The sequence below is a fragment of the Syngnathoides biaculeatus genome, chromosome 2, assembly GCF_019802595.1.
Source record: "Syngnathoides biaculeatus isolate LvHL_M chromosome 2, ASM1980259v1, whole genome shotgun sequence".
Lineage (NCBI taxonomy): Eukaryota > Metazoa > Chordata > Actinopteri > Syngnathiformes > Syngnathidae > Syngnathoides > Syngnathoides biaculeatus.
The window spans coordinates 1,279,594-1,302,230 of NC_084641.1; the positions used below are offsets into that span (position 1 = coordinate 1,279,594).

The 22,637-nt window shown below is 43.3% G+C and overlaps 1 protein-coding gene across 3 annotated transcripts in view; it reads right to left on the reverse strand.

The window, feature by feature from the left end:
- Positions 1-60: 60 nt before the first annotated feature.
- Positions 61-22,637, reverse strand: part of plcg1 (phospholipase C, gamma 1) — a 40,135-nt gene continuing 17,558 nt past the window's right edge. For 2 of the 3 annotated variants that reach the window (XM_061811825.1, XM_061811844.1), the window contains 31 exons: positions 19,072-19,224; positions 18,872-18,965; positions 18,738-18,785; positions 18,355-18,439; positions 18,167-18,250; positions 17,773-17,795; positions 17,622-17,691; positions 17,437-17,538; positions 15,290-15,408; positions 14,779-14,864; positions 14,370-14,490; positions 13,992-14,160; positions 13,660-13,782; positions 13,334-13,435; positions 13,004-13,191; positions 11,880-12,080; positions 10,297-10,416; positions 10,009-10,189; positions 8,781-8,858; positions 8,606-8,709; positions 8,347-8,440; positions 8,199-8,271; positions 7,290-7,453; positions 6,981-7,077; positions 6,333-6,557; positions 6,097-6,245; positions 5,630-5,744; positions 4,151-4,312; positions 3,974-4,062; positions 1,948-2,216; positions 61-1,874 (listed from right to left, as the gene is read on the reverse strand). In XM_061811825.1, coding sequence (XP_061667809.1) covers positions 1,832-1,874; positions 1,948-2,216; positions 3,974-4,062; positions 4,151-4,312; positions 5,630-5,744; positions 6,097-6,245; positions 6,333-6,557; positions 6,981-7,077; positions 7,290-7,453; positions 8,199-8,271; positions 8,347-8,440; positions 8,606-8,709; positions 8,781-8,858; positions 10,009-10,189; positions 10,297-10,416; positions 11,880-12,080; positions 13,004-13,191; positions 13,334-13,435; positions 13,660-13,782; positions 13,992-14,160; positions 14,370-14,490; positions 14,779-14,864; positions 15,290-15,408; positions 17,437-17,538; positions 17,622-17,691; positions 17,773-17,795; positions 18,167-18,250; positions 18,355-18,439; positions 18,738-18,785; positions 18,872-18,965; positions 19,072-19,224 — 3,731 coding nt within the window. In that variant the 3' untranslated portion in view covers positions 61-1,831. The remainder of the gene's footprint in view (positions 1,875-1,947; positions 2,217-3,973; positions 4,063-4,150; positions 4,313-5,629; positions 5,745-6,096; positions 6,246-6,332; positions 6,558-6,980; positions 7,078-7,289; positions 7,454-8,198; positions 8,272-8,346; positions 8,441-8,605; positions 8,710-8,780; positions 8,859-10,008; positions 10,190-10,296; positions 10,417-11,879; positions 12,081-13,003; positions 13,192-13,333; positions 13,436-13,659; positions 13,783-13,991; positions 14,161-14,369; positions 14,491-14,778; positions 14,865-15,289; positions 15,409-17,436; positions 17,539-17,621; positions 17,692-17,772; positions 17,796-18,166; positions 18,251-18,354; positions 18,440-18,737; positions 18,786-18,871; positions 18,966-19,071; positions 19,225-22,637) is intronic. The other variant, XM_061811834.1, reaches the window with a different exon arrangement.

Below are 22,637 nucleotides of genomic sequence, written 5' to 3' on the forward strand. Positions count from 1 at the left end.
ACCAAATTGCAACTCAAGTCTGACTAAAGAGCGTCTTCTTTCTGAGGAACTAGGACAGCGTTGTATAAAGTATTTTATTTCTCAGGCTTGAATATGTTTATGAAAGGTAAAATTAAAATGAATACTTTTCCTCTCCATAGTTTAGGCACATAACACAAAGGCAAGACTGTCAGGGAGGAAACAAAAAAAGACACTTCAGGGCCCTGCACAGACATCCAAAGCAAGCGTCGTGGGATTCTCATCAGTTTGACCACTTACAATCCCAAACTGCATGAACCATGCATCCATTTTCTGAGCCGCTTATCCTTACGTGGGAGTGCTATCCCAGCTGTCTTTGGGGCAGGAGGCAGGGTACACCCTGAACTGTTTGCCGGCAACACGCAGGCCATATAACAACAACCAACCATTTGCAGTCACAATCACACATAAGGGCAATGTCGAGTCTCCAATTAATGCATGTTTTTGGAGGCAACGGAATGTCAGTCAAAACAGGTGTGAAGGTACCATATCTCTGCAGGTGAATGTTGGGGACTGCAGACAAACATTTGCAGTAATGTAGCGTGGACAGCTGGTGGGGAGAAGCCACATGGGGGGCACGCGCATGACACTGAAAACATTCAGTGGGATGAGCGTTCCCAAACGTCTCTGCTCTCGCCCCGTGATACCTTATGGCTTGGGTGTGTCTCAGTGGTCGGACACCGGGCGACAATACTGATTTTGCCTCACAACGGAGAGGAAACAAACGGGGAATGTCCTATACAAGCTCCGAGTGGACCTGCCGAAGGCACCTTTGAGTGTACAAACATGCAGAAGCCGGAAGGAGTGAATGAAGACACTCGTTTACATTTCAATGAAAGCACAGTGCCAGTGCAACCTGGAATCTAAAACACTTGATGGTAGTGGGGGAACTTATTAAATATGGCATATTCCCCCCCTCCCCCCATAATTGGTAAAAAAAAAAGTAACAAGTTCACAATAGTGGAGGGCTTTCTGATCATCGCTTTCATTGTTTGAGAGGGACTGAGAAGATGTGATAATAAAAATAAGCTTTGCTGAAATGAATGAATCTATTAAAAGCATCACAATTGCTCTCATGTGGAACCGGCTGGACAATTTAGGTGGGAAAAAAAAAAAAAAATCTCTTGATCGAGCCCTGAGACCGATCTCGGAATGTGCCAGACTGGCTTGTAACATGCAAAAATGAAATCATGTGCAATTTCTGTTTGGAATGTTTAAAAAAAAAGAAAGAAAATAGCTGTGACTTCTTCCTGATTCCTTTCCCCAAAAAAGAAAAGTCCAATATTTAAAGACGGAGGTGGATAATGTCCTCCGAAGCACAGAGATGTTAAAAACAGTCGCACAGCCCTCATGTTTTACACACGGAAAGGTCACATTATGAATGTTTAAATAATTGGAATAATTAAAAACAAGGGAGACAGGAGCTCTTTGAGAGCAGGTGGGGAGCCGCTGTCCTCTAGTCGATAGCGCAGCAGGAATAAATACAATGAGTTCATATTGTTATTGTTTACACACGGAGATGAGTAAACAACCTGGGACAGATAACAGTTTCAAACTTTTGCCCTCAGGAAACACAAGAGAGAGCACCTGGAACGTCTTTCTTCTTCCTGTGTGCAGCAACCAGTTTCCTCTCTGGTGTCACGCTTGGGGGGTTGGGGTGCTGTGTGTGCTGCCTGAAATGTAGGCCAAAGCGGTGGCGGGCGTTTCCATGGAAACAGTGTTCACAGCAGTCAGTGACATCATCAGTACGGGCAGAGGCATGCAGAGGAGGGAAGGGGGCAGCTCAGGGTGGGGTTGGGCTGGCCCTTTCGACTTAGACGCGATTCTCTCCACCCACTCGGGTCCGCCGCAACATCCTGAGGGGGAGACAAAGACGAGAGTCGGGCCTGGAACTTTCTCAACTTCCTCCGCCCCAGCACCCGCACCTACCTTCTGTTCTGCGGGTCCATGTGGTCCAGCAGCTGCTCCTGGGAGACCCTGAAGTCGTCGAGGGCCGACTGGTACCGGGATTCGAAGGAGCCATCCCGGCCCCTGTATGCCGGGGCCACGGCCTGGCCCGGCGACTGCGGCACGGGGGACACGTTGGAGGACGTGGACGACACCGAGCTGTGGTCCCCGAATCGTTCCCGTGCAGACTGGGCTGCTGCGGAGCTCAACGAGCTCACGCAGAACGGGAGCGCCATTTCGCCATTTTCATTCTGAGGGGAGAGATACACTAGCACATGGGTGGGAAAATCGAGACCTGGGGGCCAGATACGGCTCCTCGCATCATTCTATGGGGCCCACTTGAAAGCAAATCATGTGCGTCTGCTTCGTGGATTTCTTACTCAAACGGGAACATTACTTCTAAATTGTTGACATTGAACAACGTCGAGATACTGCCAGCATTTTTTGTTACCAAACCCAAACAGTTGTACCAACTACTTTCCTCATATATCTTTTAAACTACTTATCTGTTACTCTCTTGCGGCTCATTCAGTATATCCAAATATGGTCAATTTAATATTTCTTAACAAATCTGTTGTTGTTGCGTATTATTTACTCATCTTAAGTGTCAAAACTAGCTTAACAAGAAATCTTTTTCTTCTTCTTTGTCTTTTGGCTTGTCTACTCTTGAAATTTCTGAGAAGTGTTGAGAAACTGCCTCTCCCAACACTCTGCGGGAGTCGTGCGGCATTATGTGCCCTCAAGATTCAAAGTCAGACAAGAATTTTGAAAATCAGAAGACGGGTCCCGGAGAAATTGATTTTTTTTTTTTTTTTTTTTTTTTTGCTGTGTACGTCTGCAAAGGGGGGGGTGCTTTTGGATTAGAGTAAAACAGTCAAAGAAAAAAAATTCTCAACACATTTCCTCAAACATCTCATTTCGTATACTACTCGGGGAAGCTTTTCTCCGACTGGCTGATAAGTTTCAGGTTAAAAAATCATTTCACTTGTACGTCTGAAATTCCAACGTCAAAAATTACGAAAATTACATTAATGTAACAAACGGTGTAACTTGATCTAGAAAAAGTCAACTAGCCCCAATGGAACATTATTGTTGGACATAGAAGATTAGTAGGTGAAGTACTTTAAAATTTGCTTACCGTAATTTCCGGGCTACAAGGCGTGACATTTTTCACGCGCTTTCAACCCTGTGGTTTATGCGGTGATGCGGCGAATTTGTGCATTTTTTCCAACGGCCACTAGGGGGCACTTGAGCGTAAAAGGTAAGACTGAGACCGGTGGAATATATGTGCCGAGGAAGTAGCTTTTACCGGCTTTGTTAGCCTGCGCTAACATTAGCGATGTGCTAGCGTGTTGCTGCTGTGTTACTGGCGTTTCTCACTGATATTTACCAGTAAGTTTTATTTTAACCAGCCCTGTTAGCGTTAGCGCGGCGCCAGCGTTAAACTCTTTCTGCGTACCATCTTTGTTTGTAAATATCTCGTGTTTCAATGTGGGTTTCAATGTGGGTGCATGTATGTACCAAATGGTATTTCCTTTGATAAATGTACCCGTGAGGCTTGTAACCAGGTACGCTCTGTAGGCCGGCAATTACAGTACACTTATGTGAGGATTTTAGAGATGTTTGAGTTGCATGTTTAGTTTTTTTCCGTTTGAAAACTTCACTCGCAACTCTATGACGTATGAAGCGATGAAGGTAAATCTGCATGCAGATTAATTTCCGCTTATAAAACCATCGTCACCTCATAAATTTATATACTGCCTCGTTTAGGTTGTCACCGCAGTCGTTTGCTTTTGTGAAGTTTTAAAGTATTTTTTTCTGCTCGGGGAATCGGTGTGAGCTCTGTCCCACATTTTGGATTCGCGTCATTGCAGTTTGAAGAGGAACAAAAAGACAAAACCAAATCAGGCCTCTTTCGAATGTGCCAATAGATAAGACTAAAACGAAAGCGTAGACTTGCAGCAGAAATCAGGACTAACTGGCCCAGCAGCATACAATAAATGCTTACCCTTCCTCTGACGATGTCCATGTGGACCAACAATGAGGCCAACTCCAGATCCTCGTTGAAGCTGTTCTTCAGGGGCACCGACCGGTAACCTGGCACAATGTAGAAGAAAGACGTCTACGCTATGGAATGGAAGCAGTTGATCGGAACTGGACCGGCGGCAGGGCCGCTGTGCCTTACCCGTCTTCAGGCTGTGAATGGGGAACGTGGCCTGAGCGAGGAAGTTCTGATCACTGAACATGTCGATCTCGTAAACCACAAACCGCAGGAAAGCAAAGGCTGAGTTGCATACTGCGAACTGGAATGATTTTCTGGGCCACGTGGGGTTCAGACCGTTATCAGCTGCAGTTGAAAAAAAAAAACAAAAAACAAAAGAACAGAACCAATGAGGAATCTCAATTGTGGTTCTGGGGGGGAAAAAAAGCACAGTACAAATACGGCAGGCAGGTAGTTTGTTAACTCAACAGCATCAAGTGTTAGGCGTTAACTCCTATTGAAGAGTTTCTTTTTGGGGGTAGGAAGGAAGGAGCTAAATAGGATGGTGTGCATGATCGAGAACTGGAGAATTCCTGCTTCTGTGTTATTAACAAGGACTTTTGGAATGAATTAACATGACCCCCCCCCCCCCCCCCCCCCCCAAAAAAACACATGCTGTTCCTGCTGTGTGTGCCTTGCGCATCTTACTGTACATTATGGAGGCCATAGTTACACACATTAAAGGGAAAAAAGATGATTGAACTTTATTCCTAAAAAATATTTTTCACAAAGTGGGCATTACCTATCTGTGTCTTACGAGTGTGTACAACACAACACAAGTGTGTTGAGGGTGCTTCACAACACAGAAACTTAGAGCACATACACAACACGCTTTTTGATTTGATTATAATGTTTTTATGATCATCTAAAGCCAAAAGTGAAATGAAGATTTATCTGCCAGCCCCATTTACCAGTAAGAACCATGTATGCTGTGTGGAGACTCTTTAAGGTAAAGGCCGCCAGAGTCCACACTTATGAAAACTACGCTGTGCAAGATAGATGATAAACATCCGAGGCAGCCGCACTGCAAGTTTTGGCGTGAGGTCATCCTGCAAGTTTCTCGGGCCTCGTTCTACACTGCCCAGCCTCGGCAAAGCCAACCTTGCTCCCGTTTCGAACCGTGACGGAGGAGGGCGGGCCCGCAGCGACACGCTGCGGCACGTGGGCCTCGATTGCGTCGGCTGGCCGCCCCTTCTCCTCCTCGATGCCCCGGAGGCTAACTGGTTGATGCTGCAGTCAAAACTGTTAATGGCACATTAAATCAGTTAAGGTTCCTTTGATCCCACCGCCTTCATTTAAATAATTCAAGAGCTGAGACGCGCAAACGAGCGCCAAGCCCCGGGGACGCATGTGTTGATCAGATCCAAAAGCCATACGGGGCCCTCCCAGTGACAAGCTGTTACACTAAAAAGTGTGGCATTTGAGTGGAACTGAAGGCACAATAAAAAAAAATATATATATATATATATCGTGTACTTGTATTTGAAAAATTAAAAGAGGAAAACCTTAAGCGCAGGAGGTGACAGCATTAACCGTGACTGCACGGTCTCTAGCAGTGGTGAGTATTCAAATGTCAACACTCTTTCTTGGCAGTTCATTTTTTATGACCTCAATAATACTTGCCTTCTGAGTCTGTTTTTTGCTTGACGCTGTCAAACTCGGCCCCGCACACCTCAATTTCGATTAGAGGACAAACAATGCCACGACCGTGCTTGGGTAGGTGCCTTGCGCCCAACACCTTTAAAATGAGAAGAATAAAAGAAAAGAAAAGAACACTCTGTCGTATTCAGCACATCTCATTGTGTTGAACAAAGATAAAGTCTATACAGTGCTGTGAAAAAGTATTGGCCCCTTTCTCAAATTCTTATAATTTTGCAGCTTCCACACATTATTGAAGAACACCAAAACACAAAAAGTAAATGGACAAATATAATACCAGTAAAAGAATGGCCGCGTTGAATATGACCCTAAAGTGTCTCAAACTGGGGTGTACTTCTGTAGATTATGAACAAGGTGCAGGAGAAGTCCCCTAAATCAAATTAAATCTCTTTAAATCTCATTTCATCGTGACATCACAAGGGAAGACACACCTCGATCTGAAGCGTAACTTCCTCGAGGGCCCGCACTGTGTGCCTGTCAAAGGGATCGAAGTTATCATCCCTCATGATGGGGGGCTGGAGGACGTAGCCGCTGCGTCCGTTCAGCATGAACAAGGCCTGGTTCATCTGCATGGGCTTGTCTGGAAAGGAGGCAGACGTGACTGACGCACGTGTGGAAAAATATGGCGACGCACATCGATCGCAACTTGATGGAAAACAGCGCAGACCTGCTGTCTGGAAGTTAAGCGCCACAAGCTGCGAGCCGCACAGCCACATAGGCAGTGGATCATAGTTCGAGGAGTCCAGTCTCTGTCCTCGCGGGTAGATCCTGGACAGCTGCAGTCGATTGTACTGCAGGAACTTCTTCCCTTTGATCTTATTGACGTACTTCTCTGCCTTGGTCTCGGGAAAGGATGACATGTCCCGGAAACAGGCGCGCTCTGTGCCAATTTCTACACCAAGCAGAGAAACAAGGACAGACTCTTTGGACTTTAGTTGGTACAGGACATGGAGTAAATTCCATATAGTGAAAAACTGCAAGCAATTGACCCCCCCCCCCCCCCCCAGGAAAATGTTTATGATGGGCTCTCTGGACAGCGTTACTGCCATATGAACCCAAAACAATGTAATTCCCAAATCATTTTACAACATTCATCCATCCATTTTCTGCCTACCCTACTTTGGTGCCATCAACCACTACAAAATGCACAAAATACACAGAGGAGGGAAGGTGTGAATAGCTAGGATTTCCAGGGAATTGCTGAGGATAGCTTCAATTGAAAACAAAAAAAATGCATAAATAAGTGAATATGTGAGTCTTGACCCACAAATCAGTTTGCCGTATCATCTCCGATTTAAGGTTGTGTACGACTTACTCTCTTCATCAAATGGCACAGGTCTACAGTAGACGACCAGGTCGGATAACTCCAGTGCAATCTTCTTCCTCCTCTCCATCATCTTTCCCTCCTCCAGCTGTGCAGACACACACACACACACACACACACACAAACACTTTTGACATAAGCATAAGCCAATTGCACAATGACACAGTCTGACGTGTCTGCAGCTGTGTCACTTTGCAATCAGGTGGCTCAGTGGCTAAAACACCTTATCACGTTCATAGAGTGGCAAAGAGCTTCCCATCAAAGTGAGGGTCTCCCCACAGCCATGTGACACACACACACCTTGGCCTCCGAGGTCATTGCCACCTCACGGATCTTGACCACCCATTCCTTTAATTCCTCCTGACTGCCGGCAGCAACTTCCAGCACCGGGCCTGTCCGCATGGCCGTGGTCGGCACCAGGGAGAAGACGTGCGGCCTGCTTCCTTTTCCGTCGGGCCGCACAACTGTAATGGAGATAAACATACGCAAACAAAAACAAGTCAAACACAAAGTAGAGGGTCTTGTCTCAAAATTTGAGAGCATCTCCTCCGATAATTTCAATTTCTGTATCTAGATGTATCTTTCATCAGTGAAATTGTGACGAAAAATGATTGGGACAAATTATTCAATCTTTACTCGTGTAGTTAAAATACAATGTCAAAAATCCTAGCACATACATCTTACATCAAACCAAATAATAGACAATAGTAGCACATCGTGTCCATGTCCTTTTAAAAAACACTTTGATAAATTTTATTTTAAAATGGTAGATATTCAGTTGATCTCACGCGATCTCTTTCGAAATTCAAAATGTATACCACATTTGATTTGAATACCGCAGGCGTAGGAAAATGCACAAAATGTCAAAATCAGTATCGCCGCTAGAGGGAGCCAAAATCCCGGATAAGCACAGGGAAGCAGCTTTTAGGATCCAAACTGTTGTGAGCTGAGGCCAGAATGCAAATGGGTGTGCCCTGCCTGGCTGGAGGGTCCAGATTGCAAACAATATGTGCTGGAAAAAAATGTTGTAATAAAACAAAAAAAAACCCTATTGTAATAATAGAGCAAAATAAATCAAAAGCAACATAACTAGTCGGAAATGTGTAATCATGAAGGAAAGCTGCCTTCTAGCAAGGTGACTGCCAGCGCTGCAGCAACAGCACACAGCAGAACAGGTAATTGAGTGTGGAAGGTGGGGGTGTTGCTCACCGATCTGACAGGAGGAGACGTCCACACTTCCTCTCAAAAGATCTCCGAGAGGGCTGTTTTCTGTCATCTCCTGCTGGACAGGGAAGAAGAGCAGAGGTTAATCGAGTGTAGCTGAGGAAGCAGAGCACAACGACGACTTTATCCTCACACTTCTGTCCGGCTCTGCAGCTGACGGAATGATCTCCTCAACATAGTTTGCAGGAAACCACAGCTGCTTCTTCCCTCCACAGTCTCCCTTCCACCTGGCACATGTAAATAAATGGTGGTGGTGGGGGGAGGGGGGGTTATGACTATTAGCACACTGATCTTGACGAAAACACAGCCAATCCTAAAACCCCCACCAATCCTCATCCCCTCACTTTGCTTAAAAGAATGAGAGCTTCTACCATAATAGACGTCAAACTCACCATCCTCCTTCCTGTTTGTCCACATTAGTGATGGTGGCGTTTTTTGTGAAGGAGAGCTCGTCATCTCTTTGGGCTTTATACTCGTACATGGCTCTTACTGTGCACTGTTGAGAGGCCAGACAGGAAGTTAAGGAAATGTTATGGGAATCTCAAATGACCCTCAAAGGACACTCACCTTAAAGGTAGGCATTTGATTGGCTTCCACATAAAATCCAGGATTTCTGCCCTCGTATAGTGACCCATAATCGGGCTCCTGTCAGACAACACAACTTCTCTTATCTGCATTGTCATTGCGTTATTCAACATTAAAGGGGGAAATCCAGCGCTTCCATTAACAGTGAATCCAATAGGTCATGTAATTTGTACCCTATTTTGACAAAGTGATGTTAAATCCTCTCTCATTTAATGCTGTTTTGAGAAGATTTTTTATCGACAATTACGAATTTTCAGGGACACTGCCATTTTCGCGAGTCACATGATCTATGTGGGCGTATGTGATGTGTTACGTGCTGTTCCAAACCATGGATTACATGGGGCACCATTATGCCCAGCGCCGATTTCTAGGATTTATCCTCATCTGATTAAGAAATAGCAGTATTGGTTGATTGGGAAGACGGAGGAATACTTCCATACAGATTTGAACCTGTGGCTGTAATTAATGTTGAATATTCGGATGGTTCTTCGGGCGGAATGACGCCGAGTCTGACTACTCAGAGGCCTACGCGCGACATAAGTCCGTAAACAAAGGCCCCCGGGAGCTCCGGGCCAGCAGCCGTGGATGGTTCTTCAGACGGGAATGATGCAGAGTCTAACGAGCGAGCTCCGGCAGCGGCCGTGAGCCAAGCTTCCAGGCGGCGGCGGCCATTAGCCCCGGACGCCGAAGCTAGGCTAAAGGCCTCCGCCACCTGAAAGCTCAGCTCGTGGCCCACCGCCTGAAAGCTCGGCTCGCGGCTTGCCGTCAGAGCTCGCTTGTCATTCCTGAAGAACCATCCTTGAATATTCAACATTATTTAAAGCCACAGGTTCAAATGTGTATGAAACTATTCCTCTTTCTTCCCGATCAACCGATACTGCTATTTCTTCATCAGATGAGGACAAATCCGAGTAATCAGCGCTGGGCATAAGGGTGTGCCATGTAATCGAGCGTTTCAAAACGGCACGGTACACGTCACATACGCCCACGTAGATCATGTGACTCGCGAAAATGGCAGCGCCACTGATAATTCGTAATTGTCCACAAAAATCTTCTCAAAACACTATTAAATGAGGATTTAGAATCACATTTTCAAAATAGGGTACATATTACATGACCTATTGGATACACTGTTCATGCAAAGCACTGGATTTCTCCTTTAAAGAATTTTGTAATTATCATCATCTGCTCAGTCCATCGCGGTACTCACAGCAGTGCCAATCTTTTCCAGTGTGTCCTCGTTGATGGGATAGCGCAGCTTCATTTTGCGATACAGAGGGTGCTTCTCGTAGTAGCTGATGAGATCTACAAGGCTGTCAAATTCAGAGGTGCCCAGCACTACAGTCTGACCCTCCTGCTGTACACGACAATGCTTAATCTTGCCCTCAGCCCTGCATGGCAAACAGACACAAAATAAATGACTAAGTGCCACACGATTAATAGCCTATCTATCTTGACAATCTCTCTAAATGTCCATAATTAAGTCGCAGCTACTTGCCTGAAGGAAATAGCAAATGAGTTGGATTCAGCCCTCTTCCTGACAAGAAACGCCCCGTCTCGAGGAACCCTCATCAGCATATTCTCAGCATGACTCCTGGATAGGTTAGCATGGTACCACCTGGAATTAAAAAAAGGGTTTTGTCATCTTCCAAGCACTGTTCGTGAGGGAAGGAAATCAAATTTTCCGCTTATCTTCGGTATTCTCTGAACTGCTGCACAATGTCTCATTGAAAGTTAAAAAAAAAAAAACTTTGACAGCAGTGATTGCCCCAAGGTTATGCAAAGAAATCTGTTTTGAGTTTTTTAAAATAATTCTGGTGAACCACAATTACGGTTGTTTACCTTATTATTTTATTTTTGTCAGATATTATTTCTGTGACCACAGGGTTTTTCTTTCATGAACAGAGCTGTACCAACAATTTTGTCCACTTGTTAAGTTACTACTGTAATTTAGTTCATCCTTTTTTAACTTTAACTTTAATGTGCAGTACTTTATCAGTGAATTATTAGTTGTGCATCCATCCATTTTCAAAGCCGCATATCCTCACAGTTTCGTTTTTCAGTGAGGTGTTTGCTCAAACTATGCATAATATCACAGTAGCTTAGGTCCACTGCAGATAGTTTATGAATGGATAACCAATTTATTATCATCTAAATAATTATTTTATAAGCAGATAACCATGTGATGGGGAAAAAAAAGGACCTGATTATTTACAATTTAACACATTATTGGTAAATTTTTTTTAGTTGAAATTTGGCACGGTAGATCAGCTGGCCTCACAGTTCTGAGGTTCCGGGTTCGATCCCAGGCCCGCCTGTGTGGAGTTTGCATGTTCTCCCCGTGCCTGCGTGGGTTTCCTCCGGGCACTCCGGTTTCCTCCCAAATCCCAAAAACATCCAACTTTAATTGGACACTCTAAATTGCCTGTAGGTGTGATTGTGAGTGCAACTATTCTTTGTCTCGATGTGCTCTGTGATTGGCTGGCAACCAGTTCAGGGTGTACCCCGCCTCCTGCCCATTGACAGTTGGGATAGGCTCCAGCACTCCCCACGACCCTTGTGACAATAAGCGGCAAAAGAAAATGGATGGATAGCTGAAATTTTACAATATTGAAATTTCGGGGTGCTATATATTATTTACTGGACAGTAACTTAAGATCTTGGATTTTTTTAAAACATAGACATACATAGTCTTAAAAAAAACATACGCCGGAGTACTTTAAGCCATGTTTAATACTTATAGCAATAAAATCTAAGTTTTTAATATACGCTTAACCCAAATATGCTACTCTATTCAAATTTTGGTCATTATGGTGGTACTTGGAGAGTTACATATGTATTTTTTTATGTTTGAGATCCACTGTCCTTAATGTATATTTAATTGAAGTGGCGTGTTTCGCAATAGTATTAGAGTGAATCCTCACTACAAAAGACAATTTCCTTTGTGTGTTTGAACGTAGCCAATAAATACGATTCCCATTCAGATGAAAGAGAATACATGCTGTCAACATCATGGTAAGCTTAAAAACAATGCAACACTATTAACAATTTGTCAATTTTTTAAATGTGACCAAGTCTCACTCTTTGCTCTCATGTGCATTGGTTTGCGGCACAGGTTCAGTCAGCTTCATCTCAAATTCATTACAGCGCAAGGCCACCTGCTGGTAGTGGTTGATGAGGGCAAATAACGTGTCAAATACAAGGTTGTCAGTCAGGTAGAACTTGGGGCTGCCAGCCTCTTGACGGGAGTGAATGCGACAGTGCTGCACTCGTCCAGAGCGCCTGGAAAATAAATATGAATTGTAAAGGGTAAAAATGTAACAATAAGTACCATTTTAACTCAATCGGTGATGTCATTTATTAGAACGTTGTTGTTGTTTTTATTTACTGTTTTGCAAAATACATTGTCAGGCCGTTTCCAGGAAATATCGAGCAAGTGTTGCAGACAGATTATGAGGAGATTTGCAGTATATAAAGCAGTGTATTTGGTTTAATTTTCCATTTGTATCTGGGGATCAGGGTTTAAATCCCGGCCCCAGCAGTGTAGCGTTTGCATGTTCTTTCTGTGCCTACGTCAATTTTGTCAGGGCACTCCAGTTTTTGCCCACATCCCAAAAACATGCATAAACTGGAGACTCTAAATTGTGTGATTATTATGTGTGATTGTGAGTGCGAATGGTTGTTCATTTCTATGTGCCCTGTGATTGGCTGGCAACCACTTCAGGTGGCACACCACCTCCTGCCTGATGATACCTGGGATAGGCTCCAGCACTCCCGGAACCCCTGTGAGGACGACTGGCTCAGAAATAAATGGATGGATGGATGGATGGATGGATGGATGGATGGATGGATGGATGTGTATCTGGGTCCCTATTTTCCAGGGTGCTTGGAAAACTGAGCATATACAGTCCTTAATCTGTTACTTTCATTGATTACTCCTTATGTGACTCCCACTTATTCCAAGTGAATGCATTGATGGACACAAAGTGAATGATCCAAACATGACAAAATTCAAGTCATAAAATGCACATTCACAAGAATGATTCATTAATACGTCACGGTAGTACTCATTTGATATCCCAAATGTAGCACAAAAAAACTAACAAAGTGGAATGAAAAAAATTATAATAATGCAGGCATTTACAGCATTTTATAATGTGAATAATACTGTCAGAACTAAATGTAATGCCCTCCGTGGAACATACCAGAACGAAAGTGTGTAATCTCCCACAAAGGTCTCACTCTCTCGAACCAAGAAGGAGCCATCAGGTGCACCAGTCTCTAGGCAGTACTCCGACAGCAGCCGCTCAGCTATCTGTCGCCCGTCCCGCCCTGCACCCAACTTTCCGTGAAACCACTTTTCCGTAACATGCTGATCCATCCCATTGGAAACCTGTCGATTAGAGGGGCGGACTAATAAACGGCTCAAATCCACCAGTAACAGGAAGTACTTGGCGTCTCACATTTGAATTGTTGCAAAGATCTACTTCTAGCATCGGGAATTCTCTATTCACAGCCGATGGATGACTACTAACCTCTCTATGCTCCTCCTCCTCATCATTACCCTGATTACTCGAGGTCTCTTCTGAGTAGTAGATCTTACTGCTGGTCAGGACAAAGAAATGAGGATACCACTCCTGCAGTGAGAGAGACAGAGAGAGAGAGACAGGATATGAAAAGGCAGGATGTGTGAGCTACATTAATTATTTAGAATGTCCATGTGTTGAACAGAAATCTGACCACCAGGAAAGGCAATTCGCAGATATTTGATTCCAAGCAGAACAAGGTTATTGAAACAGTGAACAGAATTGCGTATCCCAGAAGTTACATGTTGAATTTAAACTATTGCAAATGCATTTACATGATTGATGGGGTCCTCCAAATATAGGATCCCGTTTTTTATGGAGTTGCTGATGTCGTTCTCCGAGTAGGGAGTAGATGTGGACACCTCTTCGTAGGCGCTACCCTCAGCGAGCTTCTTATGCTGCCGTGCAGAAGAGGAGAGAATTGAGGTGAAATATTCACATTGAGGCTGAACATTCAAATGTAATTGCAATAATACACAGTATGAAGGGGAAAAATGCAATTTTCCAATGAAAAACACATAATGTAATGTGTGCAAAAGAGAAAATAGAGTATACGGCATACTCGCCATGACACATGAATTTTAAAAAATGACATGGGAAGCTCAACCTTGATGAGGATCTTCTTCTTCAGCTGGTTGGGTGATGGCAGGCCATCTGCAGCGATATCTACTGCCTTGGTCAGCAGCATGTCGCCGAACAGTTTCTTAAAGTAAGTGGCCATGTTCCTCTGCTGGACAATACTACAGTGGTCCTCAATGGACAGGATGATGGGAAACCTATGGGAAAGATCAGACTTAAAAGTTGCAACTTCCCTTTTCACTGCACTTGGGTGCCATTTCTTATCTTATTTTCTCACATGGAAGAATTTCCTCAGGCTACATTGTTTCTCCACATTTTATGTGTGGAGCCTAATTATCTTTGTCATATATCACCGGGGACGCCTGGAACCAGACACAGAGGTGGCTGACAGCCTCTGGACACTCACTCTGACGTAACAAATGCGTGCTCCTTGATGGTGGTCAACACATCACAAAACTTGATCTTTGTCGTGAGGGTGTGCCCGTGGTAGATTACTGGCATTCCATCTGGACCATCCCAGCAGTCTACTGCAAAAACAAACACATTCAGCAACTACACTACAAAAAAGGAGTCAAAAGGAATGGGAAAAGTACCGCAGAGCTACAACCAAAACCCGACTTGCTATTGGAACTCATTGTGATGTGTTATTTACTTATGTTTCTGACATAAACAAACACCTTGACACAAGTCAAGGAAACCAGCTTGATCAGCTCACGTGTAACACAATGTACAGTAGTTATGAAACTGCCACTGTGTGTGTGCGCGTGAGGGTGTGTCAGCTACAGTAGCAGTCAAACAGCATAGTGTTTACTAACATTCAATACAGCGGCAACCCATCCTTAGACAGCGAGCATACGCCTCCAGAGACGACTCACTGGAAAACTGGTCTCCTGTCAAGTACCTAAAAATAAACGTGACGAGTCAAAGTATGCATTCACCTTTCATTCTGAAGCATTGACACTGTAATCACACCGGCATCACTCACACGCACAAACGTCATGCTGCCACTCATTTCAAACACAATTAAAGCAACATCGGAAGTTGTCATTCTGCTTTTTCAATGAGTATTGTATGGCAGCCAGCACAAAAGGTCCGCATTTGAACAGCACTTGACATGCTTTTCAATAGAAGGAAGACATGCATTTTCCTGCAAAATATAGGCCTCTCATTCTGGAATTTGATTGTTGAAAAACCGCGTTTTATCTGATAGGTGATGTCAGTTCAAAGGCTCTTCTGTTTCACGTGAGAGTTTCAAACTTAATTGCCAGACTTTAGCATTCCCAAAACCAAACAACTAGTGGAGATAGAAACAAGCCGGATCCTTACGTGTTGTGTGATGAGGATATCCAGTAATGGGACAAGGGATTGTTCATATTTTCTGGACACACTTGGTCCAAGGAAGAATCCCAGATGGTGTTTTCTTTAGAGAACAGGTATGTCAGGAACTACACAGGTGAGCCCATAGGAACAAGAAAAATATTTTACTGATCAAATATGAATCGAAAAAGTTCCCATATGGGCAACAAACATTGGACAACATCCTGACTTACCGTAATTTCTAGAAAATAATGCGCAATTTTTTCCCAAAATATTTTCAAAAAGTCAATAGAGTGCATTATATTCAGGTATGGATGAAAAATAAAAATACAATCACATTGTATAGTCGCATGCCGGTACATAGAGTGGTTAAAAAAAGGTATACATATAAATTTCGATATGATATTCGATGGCTTACGTTACACATTTATATATTACGGTAATGCCCGCCACCAACCTGAACTCTGAACTCTGACCTCCTCAGGGGGTGTATTGGGGGAAAGCTTTGCATTTTACAATCGTTAGCGTAGCATATTTGTTGCTACTGCACCAAACATCAAAAACGACTGCCCGTGATTTTTTTATCTTAAATGAAGACAAAAAAGGGCTGGTTGTGCAGCTGCTTTTAAAAGAAATGTGTCATCACTCCGGCCTATGACGCAACCAAACCGGAACCAAAGCAACGTGAGCTGAAACTACGTAGTACGATCGTATGATAATTTAAAAAAAAATAGCGCACATAATTGAAATGCTCGCATTTTTAAAAGTGCCCATTACGTTTATTTCTTCATAGTTTGAGCGCTCGTTTTGCTAGCAACCTGACGTTAGCCGAACGGGAGAAAGAGGCTGCGCTTTCGCACAGTGGACCTTCCCCTAAAAGCGCTGACAATAATGAGGAATAAAGGGAACCAAGACTCTTGGGATTCAGAAAATGTTTCCTCACAAGTGCCATGGATGGCACAGAGGATGACATGCTGTGGGAGGAAGATGGGATCACTGTTCATGAATGCAGGAGGCATCAGAACTGGACCAAGTCATCAAGGATGTGTTTGACAGTGATGCACAAAGGTAGCTACAATGGATATTTTTCAGATTGGAGATGAGTCAGATGCACCTTTTGAAGTCTTGGGCAAGGATGTGTAATATAGTGGGTAAACTTCACTATGGGCAAATGTTTTGTGCACAAATATGTAATGGAAAATTTTTTTCAAGTTAAACAGTGTAAAAAAGTTAAATTATTTAAGACTATAATATGTGTTATCAACAGTATTAATAAAATGTTATGCCACCATTGAGTATTTATTTGAGTTCGTTGAGGGATTCTGTTCTGACAATTGCAACGACCAGGACAAGCATGTCCTGTGGCCTGTCCTGAGATATATATTACCGCTGCATCAGTACATGCACAAAGATTATTAATAATTGTTGCACACATGATTTTTTTGAAAAACAATACAAGTACAAACAATAAAAGTATAATCCTAGCAAAATAGAAATACAGATAATTCCTAATATTTTGATCATATGGATTGCAGCAAATTGGTGGTGCGGATTGTTCATTGGTAGAAGGGTTTTCCTGATTTTTTTTAGGTCAACTTTGCCGGTGCACATTATACTTCAGGACGCATTATACTCGAGAAATTACAGTATATAGTCATGTATCTGTAAAAGAAGGAGATGATCCAGCAATAGAAATAGATTAAGCATCATGATAAGAATAAAGTGGTTTTACAATTCACAGAACACATAGCGACGTAAGCCTTGTTTCCGTGAGTGATTCCCAGCATGAAACCGTATTATGTCCCATAATAGGACCTTATGCATTCAGAGATGGTACCAGCTCCTACAGGCTGTTGAGGATAAATGCTCTCTGTTCTCTGCTGTGTTTAGTCAATCACTGCTCTATGGCAACCACAAAGAGGATCGGTTACTTTATGTATGCTATGCACATGACGCCACAGGCAAGCTAATCTAATTGCATGTGTGTTTTTTAAGGCCAACATGAGGGATTCTTTTGCCACCAACCTAAACAAACAATATGGCTATTTGGAGGGATGGGCTGGGTGGAAAGCATAACTATTTAACATTTTAACAGTGGTCAGCAAAAAGCCCCTAAAATAAAATCAGGAAAATAAAGAGTATATGAGCATCTGTACCTCATCTTGGAGAAAATATGGCTGTTCGACTTCTCTAAGCGGGTCTTTCAGGTAGCCAAATATAAACTCCTGAACCTTGCTGTTGTCTGTGGCCCACATATCCTACATTTACAGAGAGTGTTTCAAAACACATACATATGCAAGCATTATTGGAAGCATATCTGTAGTAGTAGAGGGATTATTACCATTTGAGAATCAAGGAGAAAGCTCTTAAAGTCCTCAAGGGAGATCCTCTGTTCTGGTCTCTCAATGAACCTGGCAGAGAAAGTAATGCCTCAGTAAGCACACATATGGTACGTAGTTGACCATTGGCTTATTTGTTTAGTTTTGGCCTACCTCTGCAAAAATGGGATCTCCATCTGAGAGAAAGAGGGAAAAATGTCAGTGAATTGGATGGCTGAGGATGGGCACAAACTGGTGTTGTGGGAGTGTGGTTAGTCGTGGCAGGATCTGAGGTTATTCATTTATTTTAATTGTACCCTTGCCTGCTTCCTCTTCATGTGTGTTTTCGTGTGTGTATCCTAATGCTTATAAGCAGAAGTGCTACTGAGTTTTGAGCTGAATTGTATTGATCTTGTTGCCATTTGAGAACAGACAGATGGGGGAGGAGGCATGCTTTGGCAACGGCATCGGACTGTGGGGGTGGAGTGTCGAGCGGATCCACAAAGTGACTGACACGGGCGTGTCTGTGAAAAGTGGACACAAAACACGATGCATCGCGTAGACTTACATTCTTTTGAGCATCGAACATGAGGTTGCGATAAAGTTGGGAAAATTGGCTGAAGGATACTTCTCCATTCCTCAACTCAGAGTCCTGAAAAACAGATTACAGAGAAATTACAAAGAAGAGAGTCGACACCTTTCACCTCGAGTTTCATGCAAAATACTGAAGTAACCATAAAAGAAGAGGGAAGTTACCGGAAGTTTCTCTCGGAGGAACCTCATGTTGGGCACCCTGTAGTTGACCTGGCTCAGCATGTTCTTCAGATCTTTACAGGATATCCTAAACACAAGCACATGCTTGGTTTAAAAAAAAAAGAAACACAAATATAAAGATGCACGTAGATGCACGTCCTTTTCACAGAAAGCTTTGGCCAATGAAGACAACCCCCGCAGCCTCAAAATGACTAGCTCTGTGCATCTCCTTAAATCCTACGCAGTCTGTTTCCTGCTGCAGGAAGAGATGCTAGTGCATGGTTGAGAGGTTAGTTCCTTTATGGCACCTCACAATATCCAAGTTTGTAGCTCCCGGAAGTACCGGAGTTTTGAAAAAGTAATGACAAAACTTTTAAACAACTTACCTATCTTCTCTGTTGCGGTCAACAGCATAGAATTGTTTCCGTAACCACCTAAATAGAGACAATTATGGATGTGATGCATTGAAAAAAATAACCGAGACAGGGTTGTGGTACAGGTCCACCTAGTAGTTCCTTGCCTCTCTATTTGAAGTGGTGTTGGGGACTTCAGTGTGTCAGCCACAAGCCAGTTCAACCCCTTCACCCACATGGTCATCTCCTCATCAGATGTTGCTATTATGATCAGAAGCAATAAAAAATAATTAAGTCATACACTTTACATAACACACATACACAGTAACCAAGTCTTCATTTTTTTTTCCCCTGTCAAATATCATACCTGCTAGGCTGAGTGATTTAAGGCGAAACTCTGTCCCGTACAGAATTACAAAGCAGTGAGCTTGATCAAGCCTGGCTGCAGAGTCCTCCATATAGCGTTCAAAGTCCCGGGATTTCTGCCCGGGTCGGATCTCTTTGATTTCTCGGATGTCAACTAGAGGTATGGCACAAATATGACAAGTGCTGAAAAGATTCAGTATGTCTACACAAACAAATAAATTGTAGAGTCTGAGTGAAAACTACTTGTATTCATGGAAAAAGCACAATTACGGTGGGAAAGTCAGTCATGAATGTCACAAAACAGAAATTTACAATTGATGCACACTGTGATAGCGAAGATGCAAAAGCTAAATTTAAATACAAAAAAAAAAAGCTGACTCGACTCTGCATTACCACGGATTTGGCCACGGTACCAACTAGGCAAGAGTTACTTATTTTCAAACTAAGTAGTAGACCACACTTAAAGGAAGACTCTCCCCAAATTTCATATGTACAATAAACCCTCCAATGTGAAGTAATATTATTATTAGATATATTTTGGACATTAATTGAAAAAAAAAATGAAAATAAAGAACATTTTTGAAATCTGAGCAAAATCTGGATGTGTGCCAGCTTTCACAGCCAAATGCAGATGAAACATCCTTGACTCCGCCCCTGACGTCTCCAGTGCTTAGCATTACAGACCATTCGTTCTAGCTAAGCCAAGATGCCGACATGTTGTGCAACAAAACTGAGAAAATGCACCCAAATTTCTCCTTCTTTAACCTCCCATGGCGTTAACCTGACGGGATACAGCTGCGGCTGTCACAGTTGAGGCTCGTTCACCAGCAGGGGAAATTTGCACGCATCTAATCATTACTGGTTAATAGCTGCTGAGTTAAAGCCTCTCGTGCTAATACTGTATAAGCAGCAACATACGTTATGAGGGTGGCACAGTTGTTCAATCCCGGACTTCCCTGTGTGGAGTTTGCATGTTCTCTCAGTGTCTGCGTGTGTGTAAACTTGCCTCCTGCCCGTTGACAGCTGGGATAGGCTCCAGCATTCCTGGGACTATCGTGCAGCTAAGAAAATGGATGGATGAATATATACATGTAACCACACAACACTTCCCAGTTACTATTTACGGCGATGCATGCATGCAAACCAAGCTGCCCCCTCCATCCCCGCTGCTGGTCGAACGCGAGAAGCAGAGTGTTTGAAAAGTACAATTTGGGGAATGAAAAAAAAAAATATGGCCACGCCTGTTGTATAATCTCTACATTGAAACCCACTCCTCACAAAAGAATCAAATCTCTGCGGTCCATATAACGGGACTGTTAATGTTCGTCGTCAACACCACGCTCCTTCCGACACATCGACTTCCACCTGTGCGCATTCTGGCTGAAACGCTTGAACATTGTACATTGTTATTTTTGTTTTGTTTGCTCAATGGCGGGAGTAGTAATTGCACGGAGCATCGACTCGCTGTTACACTCGCTTTGTTGGCTCTGAGCACACAACATTTCCTGGTTACTATTTACGGCGATCCGCGCGTGCAACCCCCGGTCGTTCGCGAGAGGCTGACTGCTTGAAAAGTACAATTTGGAGGAAAAAAAAGTCTGGCCACGCTTGCTGTATAATCTACATCGAAACCGACTACTCAGAAAAGCATCAAATCTCCGCGGTCCATATAAAAGGACTGTTATTGTTCATAGTTAGTGCCACGCCCCTCTATAAGAGTCAATTGCTGGATGTGTGTATTCTGGCTCAAGCGCACAGGCTTGAACCTTGTACATCATGCTATTTTTGTTTTATTTGTAATTATTTTTCACAAAAATCGGCCACAAAATGCCAGATAGTAGATGTTCTCTGTTCGGTGAAACGTATCGAGCAATGGGGGGTCAGAACAGGAAGCACTGCAGGCGTGGCAAACACTGATTGGCTGTCAGTTTTCCAGGCGGGCTCATTGGAATGTCTGAGCGAGAGAGGAATTTCGATAATACTTTTCCAATTTAGAGATGTTTCTTGGTGAAATCTGTGGATACCTGTGGCATTAAAAGAAACACTGAACCCTCATCTACTAACTTTTAATATGTACTCCCATTCCTATTAGTTTCGACAAAGTCTTCCTTTAAGTGCTTGGTTGTATGAGTGAGTCCTCTGCAACAGGGACTTCTGCCATTGAAAAATAAAACAGCTAATTGACTAGAGCGTTTAATATCCAGCATCTAAAATACACAAATAGCCGAGTCTTGCAGTATAAAAGGTGGTGTGTAACTTACTAAGGTGCTACTGCTTACCTAATTTAAATATGAAGCTTCTACACTCACTGAGCTTTCGAGATTAAAGACACACGTCTGGCTCATTGTAACCTGGCTTTGATAATTAGCGCACACAAAGTTTACACGTGTGAGCTGAGGTAACACAAAGGTCTTGGCAGTGAAGGGACTCTCCTGCTAATGCGTGCGCATACACGAGTCACACACATTTTTTTTCAGTGCGTGCCTTTCTTCCTGCTCCTGCATCATACTTCCTGTGCTTTTGTCGCCTACACACCACATCTGCTTATGTAAAAGGTGCACACATGCTTTTCTGAAACCAAAAAAAAAAAAAAACCCACATAGGTCTTCTCACAATGAATTTCACCTAGCAAAAATGGTGACTGCACTGTTCTACCTTTAAAATATTTTTTACACATTTCACATTGTTCACTCACTAACACAATAGTTAATTATGATGAAAAATGTCATAAGAATGTAATAGATCATTCACTCATTGTCCCTACCACCTGAACCCCCCACCCCCACCCCATTCCTTGCTCTAAACTGTGTATATTTAAATTCACCATATATGCGATTAGACTTGCACAACAAGCAAGACTGGTTGACTTATTTCAGTTCTTTGTATCAAACTTTTTGGGGCCTACTTGAGTAGATACCAGAAAAAAGGAGGTAGCCCTCATTAAAAGAGATGGGAGGATGTACCCTGCAGCACACTCCCACACTTCCTTCAGCTCTGCATCCTGCTTACCGCAAACACAACATCCACAGAAATTGTGTACATTTATTTAGAACCATTCATCTATTTTCTGTTATGCTTTCCACAATAGGGTCCAATCTGGTTTTCTGTTCCCCAATACCTTCCATCCATGCATTATCCAAGCTTCTTATCCCCACAAGTGTCACAGGAGAGTAGGAGTCTAACGCAGCCAGCTTTTGGGCGAAAGCTACACCCTGAACTGGTCGCTAGTCAGTTGCAGGGCAGATATCAACAACATCACTGAGCAGGAATCGATCCCACGTCGCCTCCACAAAAGTCAGGCGTGTGTACCACTACACCATCAGTGACTCTCCCCAATTCTTCTTCTTCTTTTTCTTTCGGCTTGTCCCGTTAGGGGTCGCCACAGCATGTCATCTTTTTCCATCTAAGCCTATCTCGTGCAGCCTCTTCTCTAACACCCACTGTCCTCATGTCCTCCCTCACAACATCCATCAACCTTTTCTTTGGTCTTGCTCTCGCTCTTTTGCCTGGCAGCTCCATCTTCAGCAACCTTCTACCAATATACTCAGTCTCTCGCATCTGAACATG